This window comes from Peromyscus leucopus, chromosome 15, assembly GCF_004664715.2.
Source record: "Peromyscus leucopus breed LL Stock chromosome 15, UCI_PerLeu_2.1, whole genome shotgun sequence".
Classification (NCBI taxonomy): Eukaryota; Metazoa; Chordata; class Mammalia; order Rodentia; family Cricetidae; genus Peromyscus; species Peromyscus leucopus.
This window is the reverse complement of record NC_051076.1, coordinates 13,206,545-13,222,402: the sequence shown is the minus strand read 5'-3', so window position 1 is coordinate 13,222,402 and position 15,858 is coordinate 13,206,545. Positions and strand designations below refer to the sequence as shown.

At 42.9% G+C, this 15,858-nt stretch overlaps 1 protein-coding gene across 2 annotated transcripts in view; it reads left to right on the top strand.

Annotated features, from left to right (window-relative positions):
* The first annotated feature begins 10,975 nt into the window (after nucleotides 1–10,975).
* Eprs1 (glutamyl-prolyl-tRNA synthetase 1) overlaps nucleotides 10,976–15,858 on the top strand; it is a 72,060-nt gene continuing 67,177 nt past the window's right edge. For both annotated transcript variants that reach the window (XM_028858350.2, XM_028858349.2), the window contains exons 1-2: nucleotides 10,976–11,174; nucleotides 15,634–15,718. In XM_028858350.2, coding sequence (XP_028714183.1) covers nucleotides 11,129–11,174; nucleotides 15,634–15,718 — 131 coding nt within the window. In that variant the 5' untranslated portion in view covers nucleotides 10,976–11,128. The remainder of the gene's footprint in view (nucleotides 11,175–15,633; nucleotides 15,719–15,858) is intronic.

Sequence of the window (15,858 nt, the reverse complement as noted above, 5' to 3'; positions counted from 1 at the left end):
GAGAGAGGAGAATTGGGGAAACAGGAAGAAGGAGAGAGAGACATTGCAACCACCGCCAGGACAAGCAGCATGTAAAGATGCCAGTATGCCACGAGCCACGTGGCAAGGTATAGATTTATAGAAATGGGTTAATTTAAGATATAAGAACAGTTAGCAAGAAGCCTGCCATGGCCATACAGTTTATAAGTAATGTAAGTGTCTGAGTGATTATTTTATACGTGGATTGTAGGACTGCGGGGCTTGGTGGAACCTAGAGAGAAGCCCTCCAGCAACAGCCTGGTCTACAGAGTGAGATCCAGGACAGGCACCAAAACTACAAAGGGAAATCCTGTCTTGAAAAAAAAAAAAAATCCTGAAAACGTTTCTATTGTATGGTGCACATATTTTAATATTCCAAATTCTGAAAAAATGAAACACATTCATTTGCCAAATTTCATTTCTATGTATACCTTTAGGATTACTTCCTAAAAGTAATGGAGTTTGGTTATAGAAGGAACAAGTAGGACCTTTTTTTTTTTTTTTACAATTTCCTTGGCTTGTTGCCAAGTAATGGAGAAATCCTTTTTTTAAACTTTGCTATTGACATGGTGTTTTTATTGAAATTCTGAGGCCTCCAACACATTTCATATTAATAATCGATCAATTTCATCATTACCTTGTACTAGAGGACATGGAAGGCCCGTATGGGAGCTGATGTGTGATACACACACACACACACACACACACACACACACACACACACACTGATCCCTATATCTGATTATTTCCTATAATTGTATAAATACCAAAGTTAATTTTGTTTCAGGAATAAATTCAGCAGTTTCAGTTTGTAAAACAACTCTTTCTGTATATTGAGTCAGTAACTATAATGAGATATTCTGTAAAGTCCATTAGTACCATAAGAATGGTATACATGGGCTGGAGAGATGGCTCAGCCGTTAAAGGCTAGGCTCACAACCAAAAATATAAGAGTTCAGTTCCCAGCACCCACGGCTGTCTCTCCAGCCACCCCCCCCCCAAAAAAAGAATGGTATACAATTCTGACTTTTATACAGAATCTTAAGGGCTTTTAAACACTTAAGTTTCTGATTTATATCCTTCCTTTCCTAATTTATTTGCATCGGTATAGAATATAGGGACTCCAGAGATTGGTATTCTCTGTACAATGTGAGGAAGGACCCAGCTAGATTTTTTTTAGTGAATTTGATGCTCTCGCTTTGGGGATAACTGTTGTTAATCTCTCCCAAGAAATTACTGCAAGTTCTTTGCCAATATTCATTTTCTGCCCAAAAAGAGGAAATTTCCTCTTTAACTAAAGGTACTACAATTTCTGCTGGGTCCTTTCCTGTCAATTAACAAAGTCTTTTTTTTTTTTTTTTTTTTGGTTTTTTGAGACAGGGTTTCTCTGTGTAGCTTTGCGCCTTTCCTGGAACTCACTTAGTAACCCAGGCTGGCCTCAAACTCACAGAGATCCGCCTGGCATTGCTTCCCGAGTGCTGGGATTAAAGGCGTGCGCCACCACCGCCCAGCTACAAAGTCTTAATTTTCCTTTGAAAATCAAATCAGAAATCTTTTCTACATATGTTTTTAATTTCTTACTCTGTCTATGTGGTAGAAATATCCATTCCAATATAATATCTTCCCTCTGCATTAAAATCCCTGTAGGGGAATGTGTAGAGGATAATATGACCAGAATGTAGCTAAGCTCTGGATCCACATTATCCACATGTACCTCTTATAATTTCTTTTCCACCAAAGCCAATTCTCTCTCAGCTTCAGCTGATAATTCTTTTTTTTTTTTTTTTCGTTTTTCCAGACAGGGTTTCTCTGTGTAGCTTTGCGCCTTTCCTGGGACTCACTTAGTAGTCCAGGCTGGCCTCGAACTCACAGAGATCCACTGGCTCTGCTCCCAAGTGCTGGGATTAAAGGCATGCGCCACCACCGCCCGGCTAGCTGATAATTCTTTTGTACTATTAAGTCCTTGTTACAATCCAAGGTTTTGAACAAATTACTCAGTTCATGATTTTTTTATCCCAGTAGTGGGCTGTAAATTGGAAATGTCTCCTAGCAATTGTTTCAAAGTCATTAAGAGTCTGCAATCAATCTCTCCTGATTTGTACCTTTTGGGGTCTAATTTTTTGTAGATCTATTTTATATGCTAAATAATTAATAGGATCTCCTCTTTGTATTTTTTCTGGAGCAATTTGTAAGCCATCCCCAGTGAGGCAAAACTTTCTTTACTTCTTCAAACATTTTTTTCCAAAGTATCTACATTTGAATCTAATAAGTTATCATCCATGTAATGTTAAATTATAGATTGTGGAAACTGTACATGAATTATTTCCAGGGGGTTTTGCACAAAGTATTGGCACAGAGTGGAGCTATTTAACATGCCCTGTGGGAGAACCTTCCATTGATATCTCCTAACTGGCTGAGAATTATTATAACTAAGTACCACGAAGGCAAATTTTTCCCTAGCCTTTTCTTGAAGAGATATAGTAAAGTAACAGTATTTTAAGTCAATAACTACAATAAGCCATTCTTTAGGTAACAGAGAAGGCAAAGGCATTCCAGGCTGTAGAGAGCCCATCAGCTGAATGACTTCATTTATGCCTCTCAGATCTGTCAGCATTCTCCATTTTCCAGATTTTTTTAAATAACAAATAGAGGAGAATTCCAAGGGCTGGTTGATTCTTCAATATGTTGAGCATATAGCTGCTCCTGAACTAGCTATTCTAAGACCTGTAGTTCCTCTGATATCATAGGCCACTGCCCAACCCAGACAGGTTTGTTAGTTAACCATTTTAAGGGTAGGGCATTGGTACCTCTGAGAGTTCAACAGCAGCTGTGCTCTGTTTTTGTACAGCCTGAATGGTCACTGACTGTTTTTTATAGTGTCTTAGGATATTCTTCCCAAAAACATGAGTTGGTTTATGGTCCATTTCTGAGATTGGAAGAATGTTAATCTGGTATTCAATTGCTGTAACAGAATATGACCCCATTGAATCACTGCTACATTAGCCACATATGGCCTCAATTTTCCTGTTGTCCTTCTGGCCCTATGCATTCAACCCATCTTGTGCCTTGTTTTACCTGAGATAGAGTTCCAGTCCCTAAGAACTGAACATTAACCTCTTGAAGAGGCCAATTTGAACACCATGATTCTCGTGTAATTATAGTTACATCCACTCTCTGTCCAGCAAGCCTTCAATTATAATGTTATTTATTCATACCCTTAGCTTTGGTCTTTGTTCATTTATGGAAGTCTGCCAAAATATTTGTTTTAGTTTCCCCTGGAATTTTTTATTCATCTTTCAAAGCTGTTCCATCATCCAGAGCAGTATTTTTTTTTTACATTTTACAATCTTCTAATTGTTCTGGGGAGGAGTTTCCTCCACAGTGATTGGGAATGACTGCACCATGTTGGACTTGGGTCCTGCGAGAGGCCCCCCCAATGCGTTTCCCAGTGGTAAAGGATTGTCTTGTTTGTCTCTTTTTGATCTGCATTCATTGGTCTAATGTCAGCCTTTGCTGCATCTTCTGAATAATCCAGAAGTTTGGGGCCTTCTGTTTGGGTCATTCCTAGAAGAAACATTGTTTCTAGGAGTGCCCTGTGTACAATTTCATCTTATATGGCCTGGTTTACCACAATTAAAACATTTGACACTTGATATCTCTTTATGCCTTTAGAAATTGCCTCTCTTATCCAAGCCTCATCACTATATTTAAGAGACTCAATATTGATTGTGTGTTGGATCAATTCTTGCATGGGTGGTGTTCTTTAAAGGTGCAATTATCTTTTTGCATTCTAAATTAGTATATTCAAAAGCCAAAGATTGAATTAGAACTCATCTAACTTCTTGATCTGATATCACTCTGTTTAAAGCTCTATTCAGTCCTTTGCAAAAAGTCAGTAAAGATTTCTTTAAAGCCTTGTATGACCTTGGTATATGACTAAGTTGTTTTTCCTGGTTCTAGAATCTTATCCCAAACATTTAGGGCTGCCATATGCCATATGGACAAGGTGTGCTCATCAAAGGTAGCTTGTTTATTTACATCAGCAAAATAGCTCTAAGAATCTGATCTTTTGAAATCTCAAAACCTCTAGTCTTACCTTGCTGTTCAAGGGCCTCAGCTTCTTCTCTCCACCAGTTTTTCCATTGTAACTGATGACTGTATTCTAATACTGCTGAGATTAATTGATTCCAGTAATTTGGAATTATTCTATTCCTTGAGGAACACGAATTTAACATCTGTCTCATATATGGTGAATGCATACTACAGGTAGCTATTACTTCCTTAATGTCTTTTAAATCTCTTATATGTATAGGCTCCCATTTACAATCGGCTTATCTTTTGGGATAATTAATATTTGCTGGCTTTTCACACACACTAATGAGAGATCCAAGCCTCAGCAGATTTGCAGCCACGTAAAAAGGCCTGAACAGGATGCCCACATGCCCACACTCTAGACTGCCCCTGACCTTTTGCCTAGCTACAGAGAGATCCATGAATGCCTCACCCCACAGGGATGGACCAATCAGAATTGGACAAACAATTCCAGGTGTCCCTCTAAAAGTTGCAATTCCCAAGACCGAAGAGAGCCAATCAGCTCAGTCCAGGTACTCCTAACAAGGCCTTGAGCCAATCCCAGGTCCATAACTAGGCAGTTTTTCAATCCCCTAACCCCCGCCTTGTCCAGCCACTATAAAAACCCTCACCCCGTGTCTCTCCTGCTCTGTTGCTGAGTCAGTTTAGTTGGACGGAGAGGCCAGAGTTAACTTGTATTAAAGTCTCATTATTTTTGCATCAGATTCGGTCTCTTGGTGATTCCCCCCCAGCCCCCCACCCCCAGAATCTGGACTTTGGGCACAACAGTAGTAACAGGATAAATCAGAGCAGGTGAAGTCCACAACCTTAGGGAGTCATCTCTCACTCTGTGAGGTACTGGAGAGGCTAATTCCCCTCTAACCTCTTTTGTCTGCACATTAAAGCTCTTTTTTTAAAAAAATCAGTTTTAACAACTTCTTCTAAGGCCTGAAATCGACTTGACACCGCCTTTTGAAGGGTCTGAACCTCTTGAACAGTGAATGATATCCAGTGACTTCATTAGATCAAACCATTTCTTGTTTCCCTCATTCACTTATGATTCTAAGGATTTCATTTTATCCATTAGTGGTATCTTTTCATCCTTGGAGATTATCTGTATGGCATGCAGATTGCTTTCCAAAAGTAATGTTCTATCTGCCAATTTTTCATAACCATTTTCCATGGAATGAAGTTTTCCTGACAACTTATCATTATCACATTCCAAGGAATGGATTTTTCTAGCCAGTTTCTCATTACCACTTTGCAAAAGTCTGTATAATTTCAATAAGTTTCTCATTCTTGGCACCGTTTTCAAACCATTTTTTGTTTGTTTGTTTTTTGTTTTTCGAGACAGGGTTTCTCTGTGTAGCTTTGTGCCTTTCCTGGATCTCGCTCTGTAGACCAGGCTGGCCTCGAACTCACAGAGATACACCTGCCTCTCTGCCTCCCGAGTGCTGGGATTAAAGGCGTGCGCCACCACCGCCCGGCTCCATTTTTTGTTTAAGGATATGATATGAATTGCCAGGCTAATAGCTAAGAATGTATATGTCCCAGCTAGGTCGTCTATCTTCCCTAAGATTCCATCCATAACAGAAACAAAAAGGTTTCTAAATTCCTGAATGGTGATATTATCCGCCATTGGCGTGGAAGAAGTTTACAAATTTAAAAAATTTGTAATCATTCAGTTTAAAGTATGAAGTTATCAAGTAATTTACCTCAGATAAAATCCTCAGGAGATGCCCTAGCAGGCTGGCTGGCTGGTGTGCGTGGTGATTTTAGGAGGTATTGACGATGTTTGGCCAGCAGGTGTCGCAGTGTAGCACCAAAACCGGTCCTGGAACACGGCTCTAACTTGGTGAGGTTGGCTGACCTATGAGTTCTGAGCAAAACTTAAATGATATACCGAACAGATTTGGTTAGGGAGAAAGAAACTGAGAGGGGAGAGAGATCTAAAAGCTGGACGGGCGGGTCGCCGGGAAGAGCGTTGCCACACGCAGGAGCTGGGGGCTTCAGCCAGGCGGATCCGAGGCTGGAGGCTCGGAGCTGTCTTTCTCAGAACTCAGTGCTCAATGCGCCGACTCCCCACGTTTCTTGCATAGGTTGCAGGCATCGGGAAATACACCAAAACAGTTGTCGGGGAGTGAACTGCTCAGCAGGCGGCCAGACGTGGCTTTTAAAACCCTGGGTTTCGGGCACACTAGTAGAAAACTCCCGCTAAAGGCAGGAACGCGTGGGCTGGCTGCGGAGCACAGGCACACAAGGGGCTGGACGCTCGGAGCAGAGTGGAATTGCGCTTGACCACTGGGGAAGTGTTGGCACAAGCAGGGCTGGCTGTGCACAAAATGGCAGTGGTAGTGGCTGGGGCCGGAGCCGGGCGGAGCAGAGCCTCTTGGACCCGGGCGGGATCCCCTGCGAGCTCAGCTGAACCCGCAGCTCATTGCACTCAGTGCTCCAGCCTCAAGAGCGAGTCTGCAGGCGGCTGATTGCTTCCTGTAACCCACCTATCATATCACATCACCTCCAGACGCTTTTTAAAAATCAAATCTAGGGGCTGGAGTGATGGCTCACTGGTGAAGAGCACTGGCTTCTCTTCCGGAGGACCAAGGTTTGCTTCCCAGTTCTGCATGGCAGATCACAACTGTCTAACTCCAGGACCCTTTTCTGACCTCTGCATGCACCAGGCACATATGTGGTGCACAGACTGGTGCACACACTCATACACATAAATTTTAAAAAACCAAGCCTCCCATATGCAAAGTCTGCTTGGCATTACTCTTGCCTTCGGGATAAACTTGAGGTTCCATATGATGGTACGGGAAGCATCTTCCTTGTCCAGCATCAACTCTGACTACATACCACATCCATGCTCAACCACTGGATACTGCCCCAGAAGACTATGTGTACTCAAACAAATATTAGTGCAGCATTCACTGTAGGTTAATCACTTCATGCAGATCCTGTCCGTTCACCAGTGGGCATGGAACTGACCAGGAGTCTGCTTCGTTGTAAGTTACTTCATATTATGTTAAGTCTGTAGAAATTGATTTGGAAGGTGCTAGAAAGCAAGTGAGGTGGGAAGGCTAGAAGGGAGTTTCCTTTAGAATCTAGAATCTAGATGGAGGAAGTATATCTTCCCCGGTTAAGAGCAAGAGGAATTCAGCCATGCTACAAGCTAAGGTTTCATGTGGGAATAGCAGGCACTTCTCTAAGAGGAAGAAAACAGAAAGCAAGCCACTATGGCTATAGTAAAATGAAGACGAGAAAATATATAAAATATGGTTGGGGTGAGCCAAGTACTTCTTTGTGGTTCTAAAAAATGATAAAATGATACTGAGCGTGATCTGTAGTCACAGTACTCAGAGGCTGAGTCAGCAGCATCACAGGTTCCAGGTGAGTCTGGACCACATGAAGAAAGCCTCCAAATGAGAGCTGTGTATGTTACACACGCCTGTGATCTCAGCACTTTGGACTGTGAGAACATGAATAGTAGAAAAATAAGTGGTGACTTTGAAAGGACCAACCAGGCAGACGTCATAACTGGCTGCTCAGTCTTCTCTCAGAGACCAGGCCTCAATTTCAGTTTCCTGAGACTGAGCAGTCTCTGGGAGGGCTGTGAACAAAAGACATAGTCCTTGCAGTAGCTCCCTTTCTGCACGTACTCTGACTGCTCAAAGTTCAGCCAGATGTTTACTGTCTGGGACCCCTCACCAACTTAGAGTTATGTGCATGAGTCAAGGACAGAGCCTGGACCACTGAGCCAGCCCCCACAGTCAGTACGTGTTAGGCCAGCCAGCCCCCATGGCAGCTCAAGGACAAAGCCTGGGACTTGTCCCGGACAGCCCCCTAAATGATAATTGTAACCCCCAACCAGTAAAATCAAAGGTTACATACCCTCACCCAATTAAAAGAGAACAATAAAAATAAACCAATCTGAGTTGCACCAGTGCAAAACCCCCAACGCCCCCCCACAACCTCCCTGAAGGGCTTGTGGGTTTTGCCTTTAAAAAGCTAGCCTCACAAAGAAAGAGCAACTCCTCCCTGCCTCACTGTATTGGGTGTAGGAATGAGTTCCCTGTCTAGACTTGTATCTACAGAATAAACCTTGCTGTTGCATTCTGGACATCCAAGGTCTTTGGTGGTCTCTTTGGGGTCATAATCTGGGCATAACAACTTAACATCAGGTTATTCCAAGTGTCTTTTTGTAAGTATTAAATCAAGAGAACTTCAGGACCAGACTAAGCCAAACTGGCCTGTTAGGGAAGTTTGGCAGATAGCTAATTTTGATCTCTTAGGTCAGATAAACTGCTTCCTTTAGCATTTGACAGGGAACTTCAGCAGAAGTGACCCCTTTTGACTTTGAACCAGATCTATTGGGGTCTAGTGCCAGAACTTAGTCCAAAATAATGGAATCCTGTAATTTTATTTAGTAACTCCCTGTCTTTGGTCAAAACTTCTCAAGTCTTTAAGGGGCTAAGAGGAATTGAGAGTTTATAGATCAGACAAACGAAAGGAGGGGATGAGTGTGCATAGCTGGTAGAGCGGGCAATCTTAATCAAACCAGTGCTCAGAGTGCTCATGATCGCAAGCCAGTTCTGTAAGAATTCCTAAAATCATTGCTGTCATAAGAGGAGCACAATCTTGTTGGTATGTGATGATTACTTTTGCTCCAGGCTGTCCTCTCTACAGGAATGGGTGGGGTGAATTGAGGCTCCTCTGTGCTTGGGAGTGGTTTTGGTCCCATGGTCTTAACATCCCTGGAATTCAAGGTAATTATAGAAGAGTATGACTCTGGGAAGGGGGGGGGAGTCAAAGGCAGAAATAAAGCCAGAAGGGAACCAAATGGTATTCAGTGTACTGGCTGATGCCTGCCTTCATTCTACTGTAGTAATAGGTACCATGACAACTCTGTGGAATGGCTGTATATAAACATAGCCATCTTTGGTGCAGGTTCAGAGGCAGGGACCCAAAGAAATAACTACCCTATAGTTGCATGAAAAGCTTAAGTCTCCCCAATGAATACATGGATGTGTTGCTGAGATAACTGGAAAGTATGGGTAGATAGGTACTGGTTTCTGAAATCAGTCCTGCTCCTTGGACTTGGACTTGAATCCTTGGAAAATGCCCAGGGCAAACACACGCCATCACAGAGAATTTGGATTAGAAAATTCTCTGAAAGATGCTTACTTAATACACTCCAAAACAGGACAAATTAGGGCAGCCATGGGGGTTTGGTTTTGCATCTGAGCAATCTAGTCAGGGCTCTATCCTTGAGATACTAGACATATCTCTTGGCCCAGAAGTATTTCTTGGAGCCCTTTGTAAGTCTTTTAACCATTACTGTAGTTATTTTTGTTGGTTTATTCATTCGAGGCAGAATTTTTAATCTTTTAAAAGGGTTGATCTGACATGTCCTATATAGGACAGGCTGGCTTGGAACCTGAGATCGATCTCCTGTCTTAGTCAACACATTTGGTTTAACCATTATTTTTAAATATGCAAAGAACTCTTTAGTTAAAAAAAACTACAGAATTTTTTTTTTTTTTTTTTTTTTTTTTTTTTTTTTTAGATTTTTAGATACTCTTTATGGAGTAGCTCAAATGACCTTGAACTGAACTCAAACTCCTGGTAATCATCTTGCCTCAGACACCTATCCTTGTTTATAGATAACTCTACAGGGTTCGTTTGTCCATTTGCTAGTTTTCCTGTATGCTAAGTGTTCTACCGTTGGAATACATTCCTAGTAGCAAATAATTTATTTTTAGTTGAGATAGGGCCTTGAACTCTACGTATGGACCTTGCCTCAATCCTGTCATCACCAGGTGAATTATCCTTTAGCTGCTGTTGGTAGTCTGAAGACCTTCACAGAGGGAGCCTTCACTTGCTCCTAAAATGAATTTATGGAGTTTTATGGAGTTTATGATGAGGTTTTTTTAAATATACATTTAAGCATAAGGGTTAAGAGAGGGTGCTCTAAGAGAAGCGCCCACAGCACTCACACTTCACGGTCTTTACAATAACAGTGACGTTATTGTCTTTCAAGGGTTATTAAGGAACTCGGTCACGGCGTGTTCCTGAATTGTACTTTTATTTTCACTGTAAAAACAAGTTTACAGTATTTTGAGATTCGCAGAAGACCATATCTAAGCTCATATACGTTCAGTTCTCGAGCCTGAATTGTTATTTTAACATTCTTATTTGAAAATACTTCTATATAAAAGAAATACTGTCGACATTGGCAGCCTTCACTACAAAGTGTTAACTGGGGAATTCTTGATTCTCAGGGGAGAGAAGCCCAGCGGGAGGATCCTTTTTCTCCCCTTGTCCCCATCCTAGGTACTGGGATTAGGCATGCACCACACGCCCTGTTCCCAAATTATTCCAGAAAATATTTTCTTTTGGCGAAAAATGAAGAAACGGAAGCTACCCTGTCCTGTCACTGGTCGACTTTGTGCGTGTTGCTGTTTTTCGTACCCAAGTGTCCACCAGTAACACAGACTGGGACATGTGACACTGACCCGGGACAAACTGGTCTCATCCCCTCCCCGCCCCGCCGCTCCCCTCGCTTGACAACGTGTCGTAAAGCCCGGCGCTTTCCAACAGCGGCGTGGCACCCGACGTGGGCTCTGAGCGGCTGCCAAAGGGCGACGGGAAGACCCCTGGCGCCCGCGGCTGAAGGCGGAGCCGGCGCACTGTGATGACGAGCAGTACCGCGCGCCCAGACGCAGGGTTCGCGGGCGGGGGGCTAAACGAAGGCTTCCACGGAGTGGGCGCGCTGTGATGACGCACACAGTAGCGTGCCTGTGACCCCCGCGGTCGTGGCGGAGGAGTAGGGGGGCGGAGCGAAAACCGGCTTTGCGGGCGCATGTTTATGACGTAGCGCGGCGTGCGCACTGACACGAGCTGTGGCGGCCTGGGGGCGGAGCGAAGGCTGCGGCGGCTTCGGGCGCGGGCCCACGTTGCATCTCCTCGCTTCCAGTCGCGCCCTGAGGTTCGTGCGCCGGGAAGGCAGCCTGACCGGTAGCCCCACAGCCCCTGGGAGATGGCGACCCTGTGCCTCACGGTGAACGCTGGAGACCCTCCGCTGGGTAAGGGCCGCGCCGCCGTCACCGCTGCCGCCGCCCGTGCGCGGGTTGCATCAGCCGTCGGGTGCGGGGCAGGTGCAGCGGCGGTCACGCCGCGGGGAGACTCTCGTCCCGGGACGGGCCTGGCCCCGGCCTCTGTCCACGCAGGGCGTCGTCTCCCGTAGTCCCGCCGTCCCGGGGGACGTGGAGGGACAGGACGAGAGCCCTGGCGGGGAGGGTCCCAAGCGGCTTTGGAAGTGGAACTGAAAACTGCCTGTCCTGTTAACGTCCTTTTTAGCATCCTCTCCTCATTGTCGTCTGGAACCTCCCACCCCTTCCCCACTTTCCAGAGAAGACCTGAATTCACTTGCCCCGCTTTCCCATACGTTGTCGAGTTGAAGTTTTAACCGAGGCAGTATTTGCTTCTGGTTGAAGGCAGTAATTACGGAAAGCCGTAGGAACGCTGCGGACTGATGCTATCGGGTGGCTTACTACTCACCCCGTGGACGTAGTAAAGGCTCCAGTAAATGTCATCTTAGGTTCCATTCGGAATTGATTTTTTCGAAGCGGCCAACGCTATTGCTTTATAGTTTAGGATTTCTGCCTTTTCATTACTTTGGGAAATTATACAAACTCATTTAACCATGATGTGTGCAGTGTAGACGCGGAAGTACTTTTTAATGTTGAAGAAGCCCAGCCCTTTAAATACAATTGGCCATATGGGGGCTGATGAAATTTCTTACATGCTCAATCAACTTTGACAAGTGTTCTGAGCCTGTTGGAATGAAAGTACATTTATTTATGGATTAATGTACTGAGATAGAGCTCAGGGCGTTTTGTATTTTAGGCAAGCACTCTGCCGCTGAGCTACGTTCTCCAGCCCTAAAAATAGAATGTAGTAACCATTTGAAATGTTTTAAAATGATAGTATTTTAGCATATTAGTTCCGGTCCCTTTACACTAACCCAACAGAAATCCATGTAGGCAAGCACTCTGCCGCTGAACTACGTTCCCAGACCTAAAAATGGAATGTAGTAACCACTTGAAATGTTTTAAAATGATAATATTTTAGCATATTAGTTCTGGTCCCTTTACACTAACCTAACAGAAATCCATGAGCTCTAAAAGAAGTATATTTGATTCTTGGTTTGTGGCACTAGACTGTGTTGGCCTCATCGTTAATCCTGGATCCCTGAGTTCAATCCTGGCTGCTGGTTATGGTGAAACTTGACAGGTTCCTTGTTCTGTTTTATCCTGTAAGGAAGGAGGAAACCTATCCAGTGCTGGTTGCCAGTATTAAGTGAGACTACGGGAAAGTTCTTTCATGTTTTAGATGTTCAGTACATAGATAAGCCACAGTGTTTTGTTTTATTTGTAAACTAACACTGCCTGGAAAATCACTGCGGGGGCACACTAAGTCTGTGTCCTTAGAACTCAGAACCACATTCTGCTGGTATTCTGGAAGAGAGTCTTAAATTTTGTTTTCATTTTGAACTCTAGGCCCATTAGATAATGTACATTAATTTCTGCTTGCACCTCCTTCTCTTTATTTTAAATTCTTATGACTCTTTCAAATCAGATAAATCTTATTTTTTTTTTGTTTTGTTTTGTTTTTGTTTTTGTTTCTCTGTAGCTTTGGAGCCTGTCCTGGAACTCGCTCTGTAGCCCAGGTTGGCCTCGAACTCAGAGATCCACCTGCCTCTGCCTCCCGAGTGCTAGGATAAAAGGCGTGTGCCACCACCGCTCGGCTTGATAAATCTTATCTTTAAGCAATAAAATTAGATTAAATGGCTAGGAAAAAACATTGCATTGTAAGGATTTTTGAACAGTTTATTTTTATGTGCATTGGTGTTTTGCCTGCATGTATATCTGTATGAGAGTAGTGGGTCCCTTGGAACTGGAGTTACAGACAGTTGTGAGCTGCCATGTGGGTGCTGGGACATGAACCTGCTCTGGAAGAGGAGCCAGTGTTCTTAACCACTAAGCCATCTCTCCATCCCCAAATTGTGAGGATTTTATGTCTTTGACATGACATTTTTGTGTGTATTAAAGTACTTTCAAACTTCAAGATGCACTCACAGAACAGAATGTTCCCCGCATTCTACTTAAGAGCATACAACATATTTGATGCTTCTACACCCAGAATACTTCATAATGCATCTTCTACAAGTATTTGATCTCTCTACCTAACTTATTACAGGAACCGTACATTGATAGAATTCTTCTCCCTAATGCACAGACTCCATTCCTGTTCTGAAGCTAATTGCTCCAATAGCACCAAACAACTAACTAGGAGTGACCATATTTTGCCTCTTAATGTCCTGTTTGCCCAGTTTCTTTCAATGTGGAATGATTTATTAGCCTTCCCTTGGTTTTAATAGCTTTAACTTCTGAAGATGACAAACCTCTTATGTTTCCTTTAATTGGGTTGTCAGATGTTTCCCTTTGGGTGGATTCAGGCTATCCATCCTGGGCAGGGCTGGTGTAACATTCCTGCTCTGCATTGCAGCCCATCATTTGGTATGTGAATTTAATTTTCCCGTCTTGATCACCTAACATGTTGTTTGCCAGTTTTCCCTGATGTAGAGCTTTCCCTTTCAACCAAAGGCATTTTAATGGAGAGAACGCAGTGCCATGCAAACTTATTTCTCTTTTCCTGAACACCTCATTGGTTTCAACTTCTGCTGATGCATCCTGCCTAACTTGGTTATTAAGATGTGCCTCAAATGGTGACCTTCCAACTAGACATTTTCTTTTGTATGTATTAGCATTTTTCTCGTGTTAAATTCATAACAGAAAGTATGTGAAATATTTTATTTTCTGTTTAAAATTAAATTTGAAAATTGGTTTGGAATGTGCATATATTAAAGTTCACTAATATTAATTGTATGTTTTAATATACAATGGCATATATGTATAGACATATGTGGAATTTAAATCCCCATAACAATAATGCCAAATATTTCCATTATAGGAAATTCTCTCTTTCTCTGGCATCTAGTGCCAGAGACCTGATTTTTGTTATTTTGTTTTTGCTTTTAGGATTTTGTATATATTGAGTCATACCATATATATATTTTTTTATACACAGGGTAGTGCTCTTGTGATTCATGGTGTCACCTGTAACAGTAGTTCATTCTTTTTATATGCTAGACAGGATTCCATTATAGATATGTTAAAAATGTATCTCATTTACTTGGATTACACCGAAAGTATATGTTACCTTTTGAGAAATCTCTTGCTGTCTTAGTCTGCTTTGTGCAACTATAAGACAGTACCACAGACAGGGTGATTTGTAATGGACAGGAATTTACTGGCTCACAACTCTGGATGATGGAAAGTCCAAGACCAATGGGTCAGTTGTAGTGGTGATCTTGCTGTCATAGATCCTTGAAGAAAGGGGGAGAATGCTTGAGGCGACACAAATCTTCATTGTATTAGTCCTTTCCTAGAAAGCTCAGCTCCCCTTCCAACCCTTTCCTGATTATTGAACCTAGGACCTCAAGCATGCTCAACAAGCCTTTTACTACTGAGCTGTATCTCCAATTTTGTTCTTTAGGTTTCAGAAATGATCTTGTATATCCCAGGCTGGTATTGAACTACTGATGCTCCTGCCTCAGCTTCCAGAGTGTTTGGAATACAGGCATCATGCTTGACTCTATAGGACCCATTTCTTAATACTGTGACCATGACAACTACATTTTAACAGAGGTCAGACATGCAAACTGTAGTCAGACTTACAGGGTGAGACACACAAACCAGTGCACTTGCTTTCTCTTATAATAAGCCTTGCAAGATTACTGTGCTTTCCTTGATAGGGCCCTGCTCCCAGTGGAATCATAGTATTTACATAGAAATGAGTGTCTGTGCTAGCTGTCCATCTTAATAACCAATTACAGGACAGAGGACTGGTGAGTTTACTTACTGAGTTAGGTGCTGAAGGACAGACAGCATTACCAGGGGTTTTAGAATTTGAGTGCTGAGCCATTTGACCGGCATCCAAATGCTGACTGCTGTGTTTAGCCAAGGGCACTGGGCTGGCTGCTTAACTCTGCCATCCTCAGCTTCCTCCCTGTAAATGGGTATCTACTTCTTGAGGTTGCTAAAGACATTAAAAGTGTGACAGTCAAGCATTCAGCATAATGCATAGCATAGAGTATCCAAACACAGAGCCACTAGTCTACTCTCTTCCGTCCTCTAGGGGAGGAAAGGATGACTTGGGTGTTGCTGGCTGGAAGCTGAGCAGTTACAAGTGATTGGACTGAACTAGCAGCAGATTCCGACTAAACAGCTACTTTTCTAAGCACCAAACTTCAACTTCACTGCAGGGGTGGGGGAGTGTGGGTATGGGAGGTGGGGTGGATGTCACACCTGATAGGACTTAATATTGGATTGTTGATTTATCCTTACTGCTCTGTGACTCAGGGTATAAATACTACCTTGTCTTTGAAGAGAAATAAATCTTTCATGCTGTCATTTTTAGAAGCTCTGCTGGCAGTGGAACATGTGAAAGGTGATGTCAGCATTTCTGTGGAAGAAGGGAAAGAGAATCTTCTTCGTGTTTCTGAGTAAGTGCTTATTTATATATCTGTTCAGTTCTGAACAGCATTTAAAATGTGCAGCTCTGAATTTTCTGGGCTTATTTTGCTTGCTAATTAGGTGGAATGTTCCTAGAAAGATGTTTCATGGTGTGTGTGTGTGTGTCTGT